This window comes from Microcebus murinus, chromosome 18 (genome assembly GCF_040939455.1).
Source record: "Microcebus murinus isolate Inina chromosome 18, M.murinus_Inina_mat1.0, whole genome shotgun sequence".
NCBI classification, from domain to species: domain Eukaryota; kingdom Metazoa; phylum Chordata; class Mammalia; order Primates; family Cheirogaleidae; genus Microcebus; species Microcebus murinus.
The window spans coordinates 31,722,557-31,742,724 of NC_134121.1; the positions used below are offsets into that span (position 1 = coordinate 31,722,557).

General features: G+C 43.7%; 1 protein-coding gene, 1 non-coding gene and 1 pseudogene across 2 annotated transcripts in view; 2 read left to right on the top strand and 1 right to left on the bottom strand.

Moving 5' to 3' along the window:
* Nucleotides 1-20,168, top strand: part of TEX14 (testis expressed 14, intercellular bridge forming factor) — a 132,578-nt gene that overhangs the window by 54,473 nt on the left and 57,937 nt on the right. Inside the window, exons 3-5 of the mRNA XM_075994432.1 lie at nucleotides 10,307-10,421; nucleotides 15,777-15,942; nucleotides 17,110-17,246. Coding sequence (XP_075850547.1) covers nucleotides 10,307-10,421; nucleotides 15,777-15,942; nucleotides 17,110-17,246 — 418 coding nt within the window. The remainder of the gene's footprint in view (nucleotides 1-10,306; nucleotides 10,422-15,776; nucleotides 15,943-17,109; nucleotides 17,247-20,168) is intronic.
* LOC109729524 (alpha-ketoglutarate dehydrogenase component 4 pseudogene) lies at nucleotides 7,944-8,765 on the bottom strand (annotated as a pseudogene).
* On the top strand, nucleotides 9,069-9,286 carry LOC142862215 (small nucleolar RNA U3). Its single transcript, XR_012913299.1, has one exon. It is a non-coding gene; the product is annotated as a small nucleolar RNA U3 (small nucleolar RNA).

Sequence of the window (20,168 nt, forward strand, 5' to 3'; positions counted from 1 at the left end):
GGGTGGGATGTGAATCCAGCCAGGATTTAATTAAAGATGAGAGAGCAAGTGTCAATACATATGGCAGGAGAAACTGAGATTTGGGAGAGTGCAGCATCCAGGCCTTTGAGTCAGCCAAAGATGATGGGGAGAGCAGACGTATGTGGACTGGTCCATGTAGTGAGACCACAGTGAGGGTTTTTTTCAACTGATGGCTTCTAGTTCTATGCCAAGTATAAGGCAAGATCATTACTAAGGGTAAGAAGAAATGAAAGAAGTATCACACAGAGCAGGTGAGGGAAACATACCTCCTGAGAGTTGAATGTGCCTCTTCTATGCTTCTGAAACTTTTGGATTGCTTCCTGGTCTTGGGAACACCTCACCTGATCACAGTTAATTTCTTATTCTTCTACTCCAGCCATATACCATGTAGTTCCTCCTTTATTTTCTTGTTCTGAATCTACAGTGGCCCTAAAGCAATCTTTGGTCCTGTTTGAAGGATGAGGGCTGTGAGGGAAGCAGTGTATTTTCTGGAGTTGATTCCCTGGTCTGTTATTTACTAGGTGTGGATTTGTGGGTAATTGCTTAACTTCAGTTTGTCCCATTGTGAAGTAGGTGTAGTAATAGTGCCATCAACACATGGAGTTATTTTAAGGGTTAAACTAGATAAAATAAGTGTAGTAGTTGAATACCTCCTTCTCCCATTCGGAAAAAGCCCCTCCCTTAGATTAGAAATCCCTGTCACTTCCCCAGTCTTCCCTGTATCAGTACTATCCACCCAGTTGTTCTGGGCACAAACTAACATTTCACTTTTAAAACCTCTTTCCTTGATCCCCCTCCCCCACAAGTCCATCATTGAGTCCTATCAACTTGACTTCTAGAACAGACCAAGTTACTTCATCTTTCTTGCTACACCCTAATGTAAGCCACCATAGTTTTTACCACAGAGACCTTGCAGTGGCTTCAGAACTGGTCTCCAAGCTTCAAAACTCTCAATAGTTTCCATTCACACTTCAAATCCAGACTTTTCTGGCCTTGCCTTGGCTGCCATAGAAAACCCTTGGGTATCTGGTCCCTGTCTGCCCTTCTCTTTCCCTCTCAAATCCTCACTCAGTCACTCAACACAATACTGACACCAGATGTGTGGGGGTTGTTTTCTCACACATCTGGCAATTCTCCAGCGGATACCAGCTGGATATCCTCCAATCCAATTCAGTTCTGACACTGTGTACTAGATGGAGATAGCATCAGATCCCACAGGTTTAGGTCACAGTCACACAAGACTGCTGCCAACTTCAGACGCCAGTCGAATGTATTATAGTAGGTTGTCATGTAATTACCCTCTGACTGCTGGCTATAAATCAGGTGTTCCCACAGCTCCCTCCTCAGATTTGATTAATTTGCCAGAGTGGCTCAGAGAACTCAGGAAAACGCTTTTTTTTTTTTTTTTTTTTTGAGACGGAGTCTCGCTTTGTTGCCCAGGCTAGAGTGAGTGCCGTGGCGTCAGCCTAGCTCACAGCAACCTCAAACTCCTGGCTCAAGCAATCCTCCTGCCTCAGCCTCCCAAGTAGCTGGGACTACAGGCATTCGCCACCATGCCCGGCTAATTTTTTGTATATATTAGTTGGCCAATTAATTTCTTTCTATTTATGGTAGAGATGGGGTCTCGCTCTTGCTCAGGCTGGTTTCGAACTCCTGACCTTGAGCAATCCGCCCGCCTCGGCCTCCCAGAGAGCTAGGATTACAGGCGTGAGCCTCCGCGCCCGGCCAACGCTTTTTTTTTTTTAAGGCAAGCATGAAAATGAGGTTTATTGAGGAGAGAAAGATAGGATTATAGGCCAAGAGCATGACACATATACCACAGATGACAACTAGATCCACTGTTGCAGCAAAGGGAGATAGAAAGGAAGGGGAGGCTAGGCTGACACCACGGCACTCTAGCCCAGGCAAGAGAGTGAGACTCTGTCTCCAAAAAACAAAAAAACCCAAAAGGACTGGGTTGAGGAGCTTCCAGTAGGATGACCACACAGAGGGCATGGAATCTCAGTGCCCGTTCTGACATGCCTTGCCCTATGCATCTCTTCCTTCTAGCTGTTCATCTGTATCTTTTGTAATATCCTTTATAATAAGTAGGAAAACAAGTGTTTCCCCTTCCTTTCTTTTTTTTTTTTTTTTTTTTTTGAGACAGAGTCTCACTTTGTTGCCAGGCTAGAGTGAGTGCTGTGGCGTCATCAGCCTAGCTCACAGCAACCTCAAACTCCTGGGCTCAAGGGATCCTCCTGCCTCAGCCTCCCAAGTAGCTGGGACTACAGGCATGCGCCACCATGCCCGGCTAGTTTTTTCTATATATATTAGCTGGCCAATTAATTTGTTTCTATTTATAGTAGAGACGGGGTCTCAATCTTGCTCAGGCTGGTCTCGAACTCCTGACCTCGAGCAATCCGCCCGCCTCGGCCTCCCAGAGTGCTAGGATTACAGGCGTGAGCCACCGCACCCGGCCTCCTTTTGGGTTTTTATCTTCATTATATAGGCATGATTGATTACATTGACCATTGGTAATTAACTTAACCTTCAGCTTCTCTCCATTCCCTGGAGGTTGGAGGGTGGGGCTGAAAGTCTCAGCCTTCTTATCATGCTTTGATCTTTTCAGTGACCAGTACTATCCTGAAACTATCCAGGTGGCCCTAGCTACCAGTCATAATTAGCATACAAAAGACACTCTTATCACTGCAGAGATTCCAAGGGCTTTAGGAGTTGTATGACAGGAAACAAGGACAACGACTAAATATATATTTCACGATATCACAGAGACGTTATAGTATAGTGCTTGGACTTTGGAACCAGACTGCTTTCTACACCTCCGTTTCTCCATCTGTAAAACAGTGATAGCCATAGTTCTTTCCTCCTATTGTAGAGTTTTTGTGAAGATTAAGTGAGTTGGCCTGATGCGGTGGCTCACGGCTATAATCCTAGGACTCTGGGAGGCTGAGGTGGGCGGATTGCTCCAGGTCAGGAGTTGGAAACCAGCCTGAGCAATAGTGAGACCCCCTCTCTACTATAAATAGAAAGAAATTAATTGGCCAACTAATATATATATATAGAAAAAATTAGCCGGGCATGGTGGCACATGCCTGTAGTCCCAGCTACTCGGAAGGCTGAGGCAGCAGGATTGCTTTAGCTCAGGAGTTTGAGGTTGCTGTGAGCTAGGCTGACGCCAAGGCACTCACTCTAGCCTGGGCAACAAAATGAGACTCTGTCTCAAAAAAAAAAAAAAAGATTAAGTGAGTTGACAGAATGGTGCTTGGTGCATATTAATGTTAATGTCATATTTCGCCTCTGGGGAGGACCAGAGGTTAGGTGGCTGGCCCGTCTGGAGGTTCCCAGCTAATGATGGTGGTCATTAAGACTTTGATATTTGAGGCTGGGCGTAGTGGCTCAAGCCTGTAATCCTAGCATTCTGGGAGGCCAAGATGAGAGGATTGCTTGAGCTCAGGAGTTCGAGACCAGCCTGACCAAGAGCGAGACCCTGTCTCTACTAAAAATAGAAAGAAATTAATTGGCCAACTAAAAATATATATAGAAAAAATTAGCTGGGCATGGTGGCACATGCCTGTAGTCCCAGCTACTCAGGAGGCTGAGACAGAAGGATTGCTTGAGTCCAGGAGTTTGAGGTTGCTGTGAGCTAGGCTGACACCACGGCACTCTAGCCCAGGCAAGAGAGTGAGACTCTGTCTCCAAAAAACAAAAAGAGAGAGGGACTTTGATACTTGAATCCAAGTCTTTTGCCCTTTTTGGTCAGTCTTCTTTGTACCATATCATAGCTGCCTTTGGTCACTTGTTAGCGAACTATTTTTAGTTACCTCATATCAACCACAACATGGGTACAATGCTAGCCTAAAATAAATATTTGTTGATTAAATAAGTGTTATTTTTCTACCAGGAAATCTCCAACTTGTTTGTGTAAGTTGTAGGGATGGTGGCTTTGAACCATTTATTTCCAGCCACCTGTATCCCCTCAAGAAGTGTTGCTGAGTGCCTCTTAAGAGCTTCCTAGTCCCTAGAGAAGCCTTTGGAGGCTCTAGTTCATTTAATTTTTTGCCTCCTGAGTTCCTGGGATTAATCAGCCTGCTTCTCTTACCTGTAATCCCTTCCTGTCAAGAACTATAAATAGGCCAGGTGTGGTGGCTCATACCTGTAATCCTAGCACTCTGGGAGGCTGAGGCAGGTGGATTGCTCAAGGTCAGGAGTTTGAAACCAGCTTGAGCAAGAGCGAGACCTGTCTCTACTAAAAATAGAAATAAATTAATTGGACAGCTAAAAATATATTGAAAAAATTAATCAGACATGGTGGCGCATGCCTGTAGTCCCAGCTACTCAGAAGGCTAAGATAGAAAGATTGCTTGAGCCCAGGAGTTTGAGGTTGCTGTGAGCTAGGCTGATGCCACGGCATTCTAGCCTGGGCAACACAGTGAGACTCTGTCTCAGAAAAAAAACAAAAAAAACACCTATAAATAGTCTGAGAGATTTGACAAGTTATACTGCTGTAGGCTTATGATGAGATTTCTGGGTCAGAGAGGAATGATACTTTATTACTTATAAGCAGCAACAATAGCCAGAATATCAGCATTTTTGTTGCTGGTTCCTCCAGCCCCAATTCTCACAGAGCCATGCAAAGAGATCCAGATAGTATTGTATATTGTATATTGGGTTGCGTTACAGTAGAGGAACCGTTATAATGGACAGTATGCCTTTTGCTCCAGTGAGAGACATTATCTTTATTATACCAAACAGTGAAAGCATGTATTTACTTTGCTCTGAACGTAGATACTGAGTTCTAAACACAAACATCTTAAAAAAGTGGTCTAAGGCCAGGTGCAGTGGCTTATGCCTGTAATCCCAGCACTTTGGGAGACCAAAGCAGGAGGATTTCTTGAGCACAGCAGTTGCAGACTAGCCTGGACAACATAGTGAGACCCCCATCTCTACAAAAACAAATTTAAAAATTATCCAGGAATGGTTGCACACATATAGTAGTAGTTCTAGCTTCTCAGAAGGCTGAGGCAGGAGGATCACTTGAGCCCAGGAGTATGCAGTGAGCCATGATTATGCCACAGCACTCCAGCCTGGCCAAGAGAAGGAGACTCTATCTCAAAAAAAAAAAAAAGGTGGTTTAGAAGAAAGAATAGTTAATGCTTTGCTCCTATAACATGCATAAACAGGAGAGATCCATGGAGAATTGTCTTCTCGCTATTCTTTGCTGCTCTTTCTATTAGGCTTGCTTGTGTTGGGCATATAAGTATACCAGGCACTGAAGATAGGGAGATACATTTGGTAGTTCCTACCCCGTAGGGTAGGGTAGACAGTCTGGTAGGAGATATAGACATGCCATAAATATTTGTAACACAGCAAAGCCTGAGCAGTGAGAAATGTGAACCCCACTAGCACTGCTATCACCAAGAACACTGTTCCTTCTTTTTTTTTTTTTGAGACAGAGTCTTGTTTTGTTGCCCAGGCTAGAGTGAGTGCCGTGGCATCAGCCTAGCTCACAGCAACCTCAAACTCCTGGGCTCAGGCAATCCTCCTGCCTCAGCCTCCTGAGTAGCTGGGGCTACAGGCATGCGCCACCATGCCCGGCTAATTTTTTCTATATATATTAGTTGGCCAATTAGTTTCTTTCTATTTATATAGTAGAGATGGGGTCTCGCTCTTGCTCAGGCTGGTTTTGAACTCCTGACCTCGAGCAATCCTCCCGCCTCGGCCTCCCAGAGTGCTAGGATTACAGGCGTGAGCCACCGTGCCTGGCCCCACTGTTCCTTCTTAACTAGATGTCTTTGGCTTTGATGGTGATGACTGATCCTTCTTTTTGAAATTCTTACCTGTCTTGTCACCATGACCTATTTCATTCAGGTTTTCTTCTAATTTCTGCCTACTTTTGGAGTTTTTTCTTCAGCTTGTGTCTTAAAATGGTAGTGGGCCTCAGGTTTCCATCTTTACCCTTTTGCTGTTTGGGTAGTATCTTTCAGGACTTATTTCCTCCCATGGCTGAAAAGTGGCCAATAATAATGTTAATGACCCCTATCTAGCCCAGTTCTGGACACTGGACACTTTTACTTGGATTCATTCATTCAATATTAGGTGCTTGGGATATAGTGGGTACACAAAGCCATTCACAGTCTCTGCCCTTGTGAAACTTAGTCTTATGCAGGTGGCAGGCATTAACTGAATAATCACACAGAAGAGGTATTTGATCTGTTCAAGGATGTTAAGGAAGTGTTCCCTGAGACGGTGAAATTTGGACAGATGTCTGAATGATAAATTGAAGTTAAGTTGGGGTTAGAGGTTGGGGGGTAGAATTCCTATCATGGAGAGCAGCTTGTGTAAAGGCTATGTGGCAGCAAGGAGCATGGTGAGTATGAGTCTTAAGAAAGCCAGTGTAGCTGGAGTAAGGGGGAATATGGTGTAAAAGGCTTCAGAGGTGGGTATGAGTCAGACCTTGTAAATATGTAACTAAATTTTATCTTTAACCCAAGAGACAGGAAGCTGCTGAAGCTTAAAGCAGGGAATAATACATTGTCCTGATTGTTTATACACAATCCATGTCATAGAATAAAAAGTCTTTGACCTGAGAAAAATAATCCAACAGAATATTTATGTCTGGAATTTTGATCACAAGATAAAATTTAAAAATAGCACGTGCTATGTAAATCTGATGGTCTTTGGCTTTGGATTGTCACTTTTACCATCCACTTTCCCTTTTTTTTTTTTTTAAAGGTAAGGAAAGAGAATTTATTTAGCTTTGTGAGGCTTTACTTTCACAATATACATATGCTTGGCACAGGAAAGCCCTATTAAAGATTCAGAAGTTGCTTAATAAGGTAAATATTTAGTTTGATTTATGAGGCTTTTCAACATTAAGTTTGAGAAAGTTAATGGTTATCAGAATTTCCATACATAATCACAATCAAAACAATAAAATAAACCAAAGAACAAACTTTATCCCCAAAACATAATAAATTACAATTTCTAGTGAAACATTTATGCCTATGCTGTACTCATTTTTTCCTGACAAATGCCTTTCAAGAATCCTCTGCTATGTTCATTTTGATTGCTTATTTTCCACTTTATACTCTTTGTTTTGAATATAGGTTACAAATAATCTTTTGTGTTATTTCCTCAGTCTTTTTTTTTTTTTTTTTTTGAGACAGAGACTTGCTCTTTTGCCTAGACTAGAATGCATGACTTAATCATAGCTCACTGCAACCTTTAACTATTGGGCTCAAGTGATCCTCCTGCCTCACCCTCCCAGATAGCTGGGACTACAGGCACACCACCATGACCATCTAATTTTTTTAACTTTTGTAGAGATGGAGTCTTGCTATGTTTCTCAGGCTGGTGTCAAACTTCTGGCCTCAAGTGATCCATGCGCCTCAGCCTCCCAAAGTGCTAGGATTATAGGCGTTAACCACTGTGCCTGGCCTCCTCAGTCTTAATACTTAGGCACCTGTTTTACCTTGGCTATATTTTTATCATTTAGAGTAGGATATACTCCAGTAAACTTGTGAATGAAAAAATGTTAGAGAATTAAGAACAAGTAATGGAGTCATTATTTTACTGATCCTTATCCAATGCCAGGAAAATGATGTCCCTAAAACAGCAATTCTGCCTGATAAATTCCTTCCATGTCTAAACAGAAACAGCAAGAAAAGTGAACTTATGGGAAGCTTTACTAGACCTTGTGTGCTTTTAATAGTTCAACACTGGTAATATTTGATGATCAAGAGTAAATAGGCTAACATTTAAAAATGTATACTTTAATAAGTATAAAGTATAAGTATAAACAATTAATTAGGTAAGCTTGTGGAGAAGTTGACCAAGATACATAAATTAGGAGATACAAGTGTCCATCTAAATTTTCTATATCTCATTTTTTTACAGAATATTTATTAAAGTAGCTTAATATACAATTTCTCATTTTTCATTTTAGAAGTCATTTATTGTAAAGTAATTCTTCTGTCTGATGACAAACAGCAGCCACAGTGATTACTCTGGACCTCTACGTTGGATAAATTCAATTTCTTCTTCAGACACAAGTTTCCTTCTTTATTTCTGAGGCAATGTTTTTATTATTTCTGCAGTATCTGGTGGACCCTGATACATCAGCAAATCTGGTGATTTACTTCCCTTAGAATGCTGGGAAATTGCAGAACAGTGAGATGGTAACCCTGCTGATCTCAAAGCTTCTGATACATTGGGTTTAGGATTGTCTCTTCTGTCAGGAAATCTTATTAATGGAGTGTGTGGCTTGACTACCTGGACGACCCTGCTGGCAGACACCATCTTGCTGCTCATCATGACCCCCGTGAAGGGGCCCTTTTTTTTTTTTTTTTTTGAGACAGAGTCTTGTTTTGTTGCCCAGGCTAGAGCGAGTGCCGTGGTGTCACCATAGCTCACAGCAACCTCAGACTCCTGAGCTCAAGGGATCCTCCTGCCTCAGCCTCCTCAGTAGCTGGGACTACAGGCGAGTGCCACTACGCCAGGTTAATTTTTTCTATTTTTAGTAGAGACAAGGTCTCCGAGGTCTCGCTCTTGCTCAGGCTGGTCTGGAACTCCTGAGCTCAAGTGATCCTCCCGCCTTGGCTTTCCAGAGTTGCTAGGATTATAGGCGGGAGCCACCGCGCCCGACCCCATCCAGTTTTTCTTTTTCCTCTCGCGAAAAGCCTCCTTGCTTCGACCACCGGTCGGGTCCAAACTGAGGCGAGTATGTGACAGTTTCTGGCGCCCCAGCGCGCTTTGTTGTCGTCAGCATGACGCCAGCAAACATGACCGGCAGAGGAAGTCACGCGGTGTTAGAAATAACTGGCGAGTCATTGGCTGTTTAGCATTGTATGTTAATTAAGGTGACAGTCTGAAATGTCTTCGAAAACTCAAGGATACTCAGATTGCCTTGTCGAACTCTGATAGTGGAAAGATATTTTTTAGAAAAACATATGCCAATAGCTCTTGAGAGAAATGGTGTCATAAGTAAAAGTCACCATCAGTTAAATGTGTATGAGTTTCGTCCAGTTCGGACAGGCGCGCAGAAGGTGGTTAAGACTATACTTTCAGGGATCATTTCTATAGTCCGTTACTAGAGAAGTTTCTCTGAACGTGTAGAGTACCGAAAACCACGAGGAGGAGGCGCAGTGTTCTCTCCTGAGCGTGAAGCCGGCTCTTGGTGTTGCTTCGCTGCAACTGCCATTTGCCATTGATGATCGTTCTTTTCTCTCTTTATGGGGGAGTGAGAGGGAGAGGACGCAGTCTGAGTGGTTTTCTTTTTTTCAATGGTATAAAAGTAGTAGTAAGTCTGAATTTTTTCTGGTGGAGTTTATTCTTCGCTGTGTCTTTTCTTGGTCTGGTTTGGTTTCTCTTTTGTTTCTAACCTTTTTTTTTTTTTACAATTATTATTGCTCTTTGCCTTGTTTTTATGGCTATAGGGAGTGCAGAGTTTTGTTGTGGTGTCTTGAACCTCTATAACCAAGTGATTTTCTTGCCTTAAAGTTTCTTTGGCAGTTTGGTTATAGATTCTGCTAATGTGCCCTGAAAATTTTTCTGATTTTTATAGAGACTGGGCTTCTCTTTACTCAAGCTGGTGTACTGGTCTATTTCTAACAGTGGTAGGATGAAAGGTTTGAGGCCCCGTGCCTGGCCCATTCTGTATGATTGTCTTGTGTTGTATTTTACGTGAGGTCTGTCGACACACCAAGTATCATTGACCCCTTCCTTACACATTTCCACCTGAGAAGCGTTTTAATTCGTTTTATTTTACCAGAGTGTGGTGAAATGCTTCGATGCAAATTTCTGTAGACTTCTGGGCTCAAGCGATCCTTCTGCCTCAGCTTCCCGAGTAGCTGGGACTACAGGCATGCGCCACCATGCCTGGCTAATATTTTCTATATATTTTTAGTTGTCCAGCTAATTTCTTTCTATTTTTAGTAGAGACGGGTCTCGCTCTTGCTCAGGCTGGTCTCGAAATCCTGAGCTCAAAACAATCCACCCACCTCAGCCTCCCAGAGTGCTAGCATTCATTTTTACAGGCATGAGCCACCACACCTGGCAAGTAAATAATATTTTTGGTGAATAAACTCTGGGGTTTCCTTCCAGTTGGTCTTTGGCCTTTCATATATATATGTGTGTTTGTGTGTGACTGGTGAAGGTTTTCTTTTTTTGTGTTTTAAAAAAGTTAGCAGTAGTATATGAAAATATAGTATAAAGAAATTTAAAATTTTTCCTTTGTTACATCTCAGTAAAATTCCTGATATTGGCATTGATTTTGCTATTTACTTTGCAGGAATTTATGTTGATGCAGTTAACTCCCTGGGCCAGACGGCACTTTTTGTTGCGGCATTATTAGGGCTTACAAAATTAGTAGATGTTCTGGTGGATTATGGATCAGACCCAAATCAGTAAGTATGGTAACATTGACATCTAGAAAATAAGGATTGTATTCTTGAGATGAGTTGGGGCATATGGAAACTAATTTGACGAAATATTTTAAAAAAAGAACCTTTGCTAATTTGTATCAGTGAACATATGTTTGTTTGTTTTTTGAGACTGAGTCTTACTCTGTTGCCCTGGCTAGAGTACCATGGTGTCAGCCTAGCTCATAGCAACCTCCAACTCCTGGGCTCAAGCAATCCTTCTGCCTCAGCCTCCTGAGTAGCTGGGACTATAGGCATGAACCACCATGCCTGGCTAATTTTTTCTATATATTTTTAGTTGTCCAGCTAACTTCTTTCTATTTTGGGGGTCTCGCTCTTGCTCAGGCTGGTTTTGAACTCCTGACCTTGAGCGATCCTCCCACCTCGGTCTCCCAGAGTGCTAGGATTACATGTGTGAGCCATGGCGCCTGGCCTGTACATATGTTGAAAAATAATTTTAACTGCTAATAAAATTTTCCCAAGCAGTTATACTGGGCCCTATGAAATAATTAAGTGAGATTACTCATTAATTAGTTAATTATTCATTAAAAGCACAGTTTTCACCCCAGGTTATAATTTCTATCATGTACCTCACTTGTTTAGGCAGTTTAACATCCTCTCAATCAAATTCTCTCTCTCTTTGTTTTTTTTTTTTTGAGACAGGGTCTTGCTCTGTTGCCCAGGCAGGAGGACAGTGGTGTCATCATAGTTCACTGTAATCTCAAACTCCTGGGCTGGAGTGATCCTCCCACCTCAGCCTCCCTAGTAGCTGGGAATACAGGCTTGCACCACCACGTGCCCAGCTGATTTTTCTAATTTTGGTAGAGACGAGGTTTCAGTGTGCTGCTCAGGCTTGAAGTGATCCTTCCGGGGAATCTGTCTTGGTCTCTCAAAGTGCTAGGATTATAGACGTGAGTCCCCTCTCCTGGCCACAACCAAATTATTCACCAGTTAATATACTTGACATCATTTTGTCAGGGTGACTTTTGCCTGTCTTTATAGTTGTTTAAAAGAATCCGATTACTGTGTAATTATCAGGGGAATAAAATAAGTAAATGAAAGAAGTTTAATACTTGGTCCGAATTTTAATGGAACAGCAACACAATGTAATGCCTTAGCAATGTGTGAACATCTCTTTTCTTTGTGAAGCACTTTGGCTTTTCCCAGTGTCTCCCCAGGTACTTGCTCACTTGATCTTTATATAACACCTTGACAGGGAGGGAACAGCAGGTGGTTTTTTTTTGTTTGGTTGGTTTTTTTTGGGTTTTTTTTGTTTTGTTTTTTGAGGCAGAGTCTCACTTTGTTGCCCAGGCTAGAGTGAGTGCTGTGGCATCAGCCTAGCTCACAGCAACCTCAATCTCCTGGGCTCAAGTGATCCTACTGCCTCAGCCTCCGGAGTAGCTGGGACTGCAGGCATGCGCCACCATGCCCGGCTAATTTTTTGTATATATATATTTTAGTTGGTCAATTAATTTCTTTCTATTTTTAGTAGAGACAGGGTCTTGCTAAGGCTAGTTTTGAACTCCTGACCTCAAGCAATCCGCCCAGCTTGGCCTCCCAGAGTGCTAGGATTACAGGCGTGAGCCACCGTGCCCGGCCTGTATTGTTTTGTTTTTTTTGAGACAGAGTCTCACTGTGTTGCCCAGGCTAGCTAGAGTGCGCTGGCATCAGCCTAGCTCACAGCAACCTCAAACTCCTGGGCTCAAGTAATCCTCTTGCCTTAGCCTCCCAAGTAGCTGAGACTACAGGCAGGTGCCACCATGCCCGGCTAATTTTTTTTTCTATTTTTAGTTGTTTGGCTAATTTCTTTCTATTTATAGTAGAGACGGGGTCTCACTCTTGCTCAGGCTGGTCTCAAACTCCTGAGTTCAAGCAATCCTCCTGCCTCGGCCTCCCAGAGTTCTAGGATTACAGGTGTGAGCCACCGAACCTGGCCAACAGCAAGTGTTTTTACAGTTCCCATTGAACAAATTTAGAAACTGGAGTTTTGAGCACTTACGTGATTCCAGCTGATTTTTATAGAAATACCAGAATATGAACATTCATAGTCTTTCACATTGTACCTAAGGAGGCCCTGTTTAATGTACTTTAAGTCCAAGTTGAAAGTATTGATGTTGGAAGGTTTTGCGGTTTTATGTGTGTAGGAGTTGGTTATATTAGATTGCTTAGTGGAAGAAAACTTGGGAGCTTGGAAAAGTATAAAAAACAAAGCCAATCAGTATGAGAATTCTGTAACCTGGACGTAACTTAACACAATATCTTATTGTGTTTCTGTGCAGAATTTTTCTAGACTATAGATATATTTTGAGTGGGATTAAAAAAATTTTTTTTCCTAGACTCATGCTCAGTTGTCTCTATTATTTAATTCAAAGCTTAGAAAAGAAGACCTAGCTCATCTGGTACTTGTAGATAGCAACTTTGTAGGCAGGCCATGTTGGGACCCCCTGCAGTTCCTCAGCAAAATGCAACATTTTCCAGATCATTTGCATTTACAACTGTTTTGTTTAGGTTTAGAGCTGAGTTCTTTAAAGATCAAATCATTCAAAGCTTTAATTTTTCAAATTAGGGAACTGAGGCCCAGAAAGTTTAAGTGACTAGCCCGTAATATATATAACACATTGTGTTAATGATAGAACTGAGACCAAGAGTCCAGCCCATGGTGCCAGGCACCCTAGCCCTTCAGGAACTCAGAATTTAAAGAAGTTCCCCTTTTAGAAGTGGCCATGATGTCTGGAAGGAGGTAGAAAAAGAAAAACATAAGGGGAGGACAGCAACCTCCATGGCTTTGTATTTTGTGATTAGGAGCATTTTCATGTGGCTTTAATAATATCTTCTGATGAAGGAGAAGGGAAATTTCTGGGAGGAGGCTTTATTCCTAAACACATAATGGAAATGCTATGATGGCCTGGGCCTCTCAGGGTCACAAAGTCAAATGCCTGATGGCCCAAGTAGGGGTCGCTGGGTATAGGTTTGGACATCTAATGCTGTTGGGCAGAAAAGGGAGTCAGGAAGGCCAAATCTTAAAAATTTCCAGGAGTTGGAAATCCCAATTTTCAATATGAAATCTCCCAGATGTTAAATATTGTCCATTATTTCAGTATTTTTAGAACACTGGGTTGGCCAAGTCAATCTGAGACTCCAGTTTTCAACCTCTATGATAAATTAATAACAGTACTTTTTTTTTCCTAACACCAGTGAGAAGAAGAAATTATAGTACACATTTTCATACCATTTGGTCCTGGATTCTCTAGCAAGGTTTAGCTGGGTATAAATAAACCATTATTCCTTTCTTCCTTAGTATTTATAAGAAATGAAGAATAATCTTTTCTCCCCCAACCCAACTTGCTTACTATTTGTTGGAGGAATGGTTGGAAGACTGTAAGACATTATACAAGGTTGTTTTTGCAGCAGGGAGGATATTATGGTTTCACAATGCAGTGCTGGACTTCCTGTCTGACTCGGCATGGGAGAGAGCCGACAGTGAGAGCTGCTGGTTCCCAGATGCCTGAGTGCAGGCCAGTCTCATTAGCATCACCTGGGAAACCTATAAAAAATATACATTGCTGGGCCCTGTGCTTGCAGATTCTGATTCAGTCCGTCTAGGTGTAGTGTGAGAATATGTATTTTTGACAGATATCCCCATGGCTCATTAACTAAATTATAGAACATCCATTCATTGGAATACTGTGCAGCTATTAAAAAGAATTGAGTTACAATCCATGTTTGCAAAAAAAAAAAAGATAAGAAAAAAAAAGAATTGGGGTGACTTATATTTTCTCATGGAAATTTCTCAAGATATATTGTTAAATGAGAAAATTTAGATGCAGAACAGTTTATATAGCATATTTTTATATATATTTTTTTGAGACAGAGTCTCGCTTTGTTGCCCAGGCTTGAGTGGGTGCCGTGGTGTCAGCCTAGCTCACAGCAACCTCAAACTCCTGGGCTCAGGCAATCCTCCTGCCTCAGCCTCCCGAGTAGCTGGGACTACAGGCATGCGTACCATGCCTGGCTAATTTTTTCTATATACGTTAGTTGGTCAATTAATTTCTTTCTATTTATAGTAGAGACAGGGTCTCGCTCTTGCTCAGGCTGGTTTCGAACTCCTGACCTCGAGCAGTCCGCCTGCCTCGGCCTCCCAGAGTGCTAGGATTATAGGCGTGAGCCACTTCGCTTGGCCGCATGTTCCTATTTATACTTGTTTATACATTGTAAATTTCTGGAAGGATACAAAAACTTGAAATAGTAGTTGCACCTGGGCAAGAGAACTGGGTGTCTGTAGTTAAGAAACTTTTTTTTTTGAGACAGAGTCTCACTCTGTTGCCCGGGCTAGAGTGCCGTGGTGTCAGTCTAGCTCACAGCAACCTCAAACTCCTGGACTGAAGCGATCCTTCTGCCTCAGCCTCCCAAGTAGCTGAGACTACAGGCATGCGGCACCATGCCTGGCTAATTTTTTTCCTATATATTTTTAGTTGGCCCATTAATTTCTTTCTATTTATAGTAGAGACGGGGTCTTGCTCTTGCTCAGGCTGGTTTCGAACTCCAGACCTTGAGCAATCCGCCCACATCGGCCTCCCAGAGAACTAGGATTACAGGCGTGAGCCACCATGCCTGGCCTCATCCTCTTTTATTTTCTTTCCTCCTCCTCCTCTTCTTCTCATTCTCTTTTCTCTTCCTCCTCCTCTTTGCGTTTTTTTTCAATTAAAGGGAGAATGCTCCCCAGGTGATTCTGATATGCAGCCAAGTTAGGAAACCAAGGCTATGTATCACATCCTCACTGTATCCTGGACATAGAAGGCCATTTCTTCCTGCCTTGGAGAGTTTATTGGCTTAGGTGAAATTTTTCTGAGATGTAGATCCTTGCCTGGATTGCTGATGCAAAGGTTTTGTGGACCTCTGCACAGGATTTGGAGGGGGGACAGAGACATTCTCACATGAGAGAGATGGTCCCTTGTTAGGCTGTGCTTGTGCAGCATGATCCCAGGACACAGCAGGCATGAAGGGATTGTTTCAGGGCAGTCAATAGTAGGGGTGGTGGTTAGAGAAAGCTGGACTTGGGAACAGACCCACATGTGGGAATGAACCATAGCTTTGCTCTTTTGTTTTCTCATCTGTAAATTCGGAAACGATGCTGCCTTGAAAGGCTGGAGAAAGGATGGAAAAAAGGGATGTGTGTAAAGCTCTCATTGGCACAGAATGGGGCCTCACAGATATAATTATTATAATCCTCTTCGTTAAAGGTTGCCTTTGTAGAATGGCTGCCTTGTGTTACACACTGAATCCTCCGTGGAGGGAAAGCATGTTGCCGTGGGCATTCACTGTACCCGTCCCCCTCCCCAGCCGCTGCTTTGATGGGAGCACCCCTGTCCATGCAGCAGCATTTTCAGGCAATCAGTGGATTCTCAGCAAACTGCTGGATGCCGGAGGTGACCTGCGACTCCATGATCAGAAGGGTCGAAACCCGCAGACCTGGGCCTTGACAGCAGGAAAGGAGCGTAGCACCCCGGTAAGGGCGGCCCCCGCTCTGCAGCCACACCCAGTAAAAGAGCACTGGGCTGAGAGTCAGGATCCCATGGAGCAGCACAGAACACACAATGTCCTTAAGCATTGCCTCTGGACTCACAGGCCTGGGTTGAGGCAAGTTAACTAGCTGAAAGACCTTAAGCAAGGTTCTAGTGAACCTTTCTAGTCATCCGTTCTATGGGGAGGGAGAACAGTTGTAGTTTTGTCTGACCTGTTTAGTACTTACCAGAAATCAGACATTGCTCCAAATGTTTTCTATGTATTAACCCACTTAATCTTCGCAACAACCTCTCAGATAAGTAATATCATTGTCTCCATTTTATAGGTGAGGAAACTGAGGCCCATTGATATTAAGTAAGTTGGTCACAGACTGAAGTCATAGTCTGAGGTCACAGACTAGTGAGTGTGATGTGGGATTTTTTTTGTTTTTTTGTTTTTTTTTGAGACAGAGCTTCACTTTGTTGCCCAGGCTAGAGTGAGTGCCGTGGTGTCAGCCTAGCTCACAGCAACCTCAAATTCCTGGGCTCAAGCAATCCTCCTGCCTCAGCCTCCCAAGTAGCTGGGACTACAGGCATGTGCCACCATGCCCAGCTAATTTATTCTATATATATATATATTAGTTGGCCAATTAATTTCTTTCTATTTATAGTAGAGACGGGGTCTCGCTCTTGCTCAGGCTGGTTTTGAACTCCTGACCTCGAGCAATCCGCCTGCCTCGGCCTCCCAGAGTGCTAGGATTATAGGCGTGAGCCACCGCGCCCGGCCAGTGTGATGTGTTTTAATGAGGGCTAAATAACACAGCAAATGTAAAACACAAAGGGCATGCACGGCACCAAGCTCCCCCATGTGCACAGTTTCTTTTACTAGCTCTGGTTCTCCTGTTCATTAGCCATGGAGCCTTGGACCAGTAACTTTACTCCTCTCATCCTCAGTTTCCTCATCTATTGAAGGAGGGAGTTGGAGGAAATTGTCACCAAATCCTCTCCTGAAAACATTCCATACCTTTAGAAAGTTACCTGGGCCCTTCCCTTTCCAGAGGTTTCTTTGCTGGGGCTCCCAGCTCCTCTGACCACTTGTCTTCACACCCATGCCTCCATTCCCATTGAAGGGTGGTGTGGCCGGCACTGAATGTCTCTGCGGTGTGTTGCAGATGGTCGAGTTCATGCAGCGCTGCGCCTCGCACATGCAGGCCATCATCCAGGGCTTTTCTTATGACCTGCTGAAGAAGATAGACTCCCCGCAGCGGCTCATCTGCAGCCCACCCTGGTTTGGGGGCCTCATGCAGGGGTGAGTATTGCTTCAAGCAGTGGGCTGTTCTGTGTCGTCCCAGCCTTCCTCACCAGAGCCCTGTAGGACAGGCTGACTCTGTTTCCTCCACATTGGTTCCCTCCAGCATTTGGCTTACCCAGAGGGGTGCACTAGGAAAGAGAAGATGTGGCCACTGATAAGGATGGCCAGAGATGTACCTGTGGCCATCTCCCTCCCCTCATTCCTCCTGGAATGCCTGGGGGGAGTGCCTGTGGGCTCCAGTGGGAGCCATCCTCTGTCAGCAGAGGGGGAGCATCTCAGGTCTGATGAGCCCCACAGCAAACCCTTACCCAGCAGGGCAGCTTCCTGGCTTTTTTTTGGTCATCTCCTGAACCATGAAAAGCATACTGTTTTATTACTAAGATTGCAGAAGACAACAAATGCTTCACTTATGGTTTCTCCGGCTATTTTAAGCTCGTGTATTTTAAGCTGACTTGCTGCCAGCTGGGTGGGCAGCTCCCTCATCCCATCACAGCTACAGGAGGTGGGCCCCGGCTTCTCATGCTCAGGGATGAGCTTGGCACGAGGGAGTTACTGTAAGTTCTTTGGGCTTTATTGATTTAGGGTTTGTATGTGGAGAATCCATTTTGCTCTTCTCTGATGGCATCTCTTTCTATAATCAGAGGAGCTGGACTTACCACATGCACGGGCTCCCTCATTCCTGTCCTTCCTGCACATTGAGTCCTGGTTTTCGGTGCTGCTGCCTCTCAGGCAAGGTGGGGTCATGATCCCCCCCGAGGACTAGTTACACCTGACTGCTGTGCTGTACTTTGGCCAGTCTTGGTTATTCGGCATCCAGAATGACCTTTTTAAAATGGAAATCTGGTTGTGCCACACTCCGCTAAAAACCCTGTAGGGCCTTCCCCGTGACTCTCAGGATAAACTCCCAAATCCCTCATCCGGCCTTGGAGGCCCTGCCTGGTCCAGCCCCTCCGCTTTCTCCCACTTCATCTCCTGCCCCTCACCCTTGCATGGAGTTCACCTGTTCAGAGTTTAAGGGGGACTTGGCATAGTTTGCAGTCATTTTGTTTGTATACATTCCTCTCCATTTTTCCAAAAGACGTGAACTCCAGGAGGGCAGGGATTGCGTCTATCTTGTTCATCACCACCAACCCTTAGCTGCGTGGTGCATGATAGGGCTTAGTTCATGGGCCAGCCTGCAAGGAAAACCCAAGTTTCAGTGTTGATAAGCTTTTAACATTTAGTTAGTAATCTAAACATAGCATGTATTTATATAATTAGAAGAAACATACTTACTATGGGGTTAATAAAATGCTTACGGGAAAACAGGAGAGAAAGGCACTCCCTCACCCTTTTTAATCTAAAGAAACCACATAAATCCTTGAAATCAGAGGTGGTATCTCAGATCTGTGAGTGGTGCCTAGTCAGATAAGGTTCCTCACAGGTGTCTGTTTACACAGAGCCTGGATCACAGAAAGGAAATAAAAGCACTGAACTGAGAACAGATGGTTGGATGGTTGTAGATGACTGGAGTCGGTTGTTTCTGCTTTTTTTTTTTTTTTAAGAGACAAAATCTCATTATATTCTGTAGGCTGGTCTCAAACTCCTGGGCTCCAGGGGTCCTCCCACCTCAGCCTCTGGAGTAGCAGAACTACAGGTGTATACCAGCACACCCACCTGGCTCTTGAAGTCAGCTTTTTCTCCCCTTGACCCAGACAAGTTTACTTAAATAGATGTGGACTGAGAAATTTAGGTAAGAGCAAGAAATGTCAGTCTGAACTGCAATTGTTGTACAGGTCATTATTAGAGAACACTCAGTTGGCTTCTTTACTTAACCACTTCGGTACAGCGCTCACTGGCCACGACACCTTGCCCACAGTCAGCACTCATAGTCCGCACCGCAGTTTGTGCTGTGCATTGACGACGAATCTGTTTTGCTCTTGTGTGATGAGGAAAGCTTTAAAGCACTGAAAGCTTGTTTTACTTTACAGGCAGCTTTAGGAAAATAACTATGATAATTCCTACTAAGGACTTGTTAAAAGGTCACAGATTCGTAGTAACTTATTAGCTGAACATACACGCTGTAGCTGCAGAGATAAAAGCAAAAGCTTTTGGCTGTCAACTAAAGTCGACGCTCGGCCGTGCCCCTTCATATCACGGCTGTCGGCTAAAGTCGCTGCTCACGTTCATCTGTGGCTGACGACTATAGTTGACGCTGGTACTGAAGTGGTTAAACTCCCACTTTCTAAAGAGCCATACAAGTTGCTAAGAGGCCTCTGATGAGAAGGCAGGAGGCCTTGTCAGTGGCACCTCCTGTTCCGTTTCTGCTGGGGGTTGTCACCCTCACTTCCAGCTCAAAGTCCTTTCCCCTGGGCAGGAAACAGTCCATTCTGTCCTAGCTATTTATTTATTTATTTATTAATTATTTAGAGAAGAGGTGTTTATTGGTCCAGCTGCTCTTGAACTCCTGGCCTCTAGCAATCCTCTTGCCTCAGCTTCCCAAGTAGCTGTGACTACAGACATGAGAGCCACCATGCCCAGCGAATATCTCCTAGATCTTTGAGTCCTAAGTACATAGACCTTGTTTCTAGAAGAGACTGATGATTTGATATAGGAAAGGAGATTTTTTCTTATGGTCTGTGTGCTTAAATGAGGGTGGCCATATAGTGTATCATCTACTGGCTGTTTTGAGAGTGAAAGGGACACTATCAAGATGCTAGGACATTAGCTATAAATTGAGATGTCCAGTTTACCTCAGTCTATTTTTTATTTTTTTATTTTTTTTTTTGAGACAGAGTCTCACTTTGTTGTCCAGGCTAGAGTGAGTGCCGTGGCGTCAGCCTAGCTCACGGCAACCTCAATCTCCTGGGCTCAAGCAACCCTCTTGCCTCAGCCTCCTGAGAAGCTGGGACTACAGGCATGTGCCACCATGCCCGACTA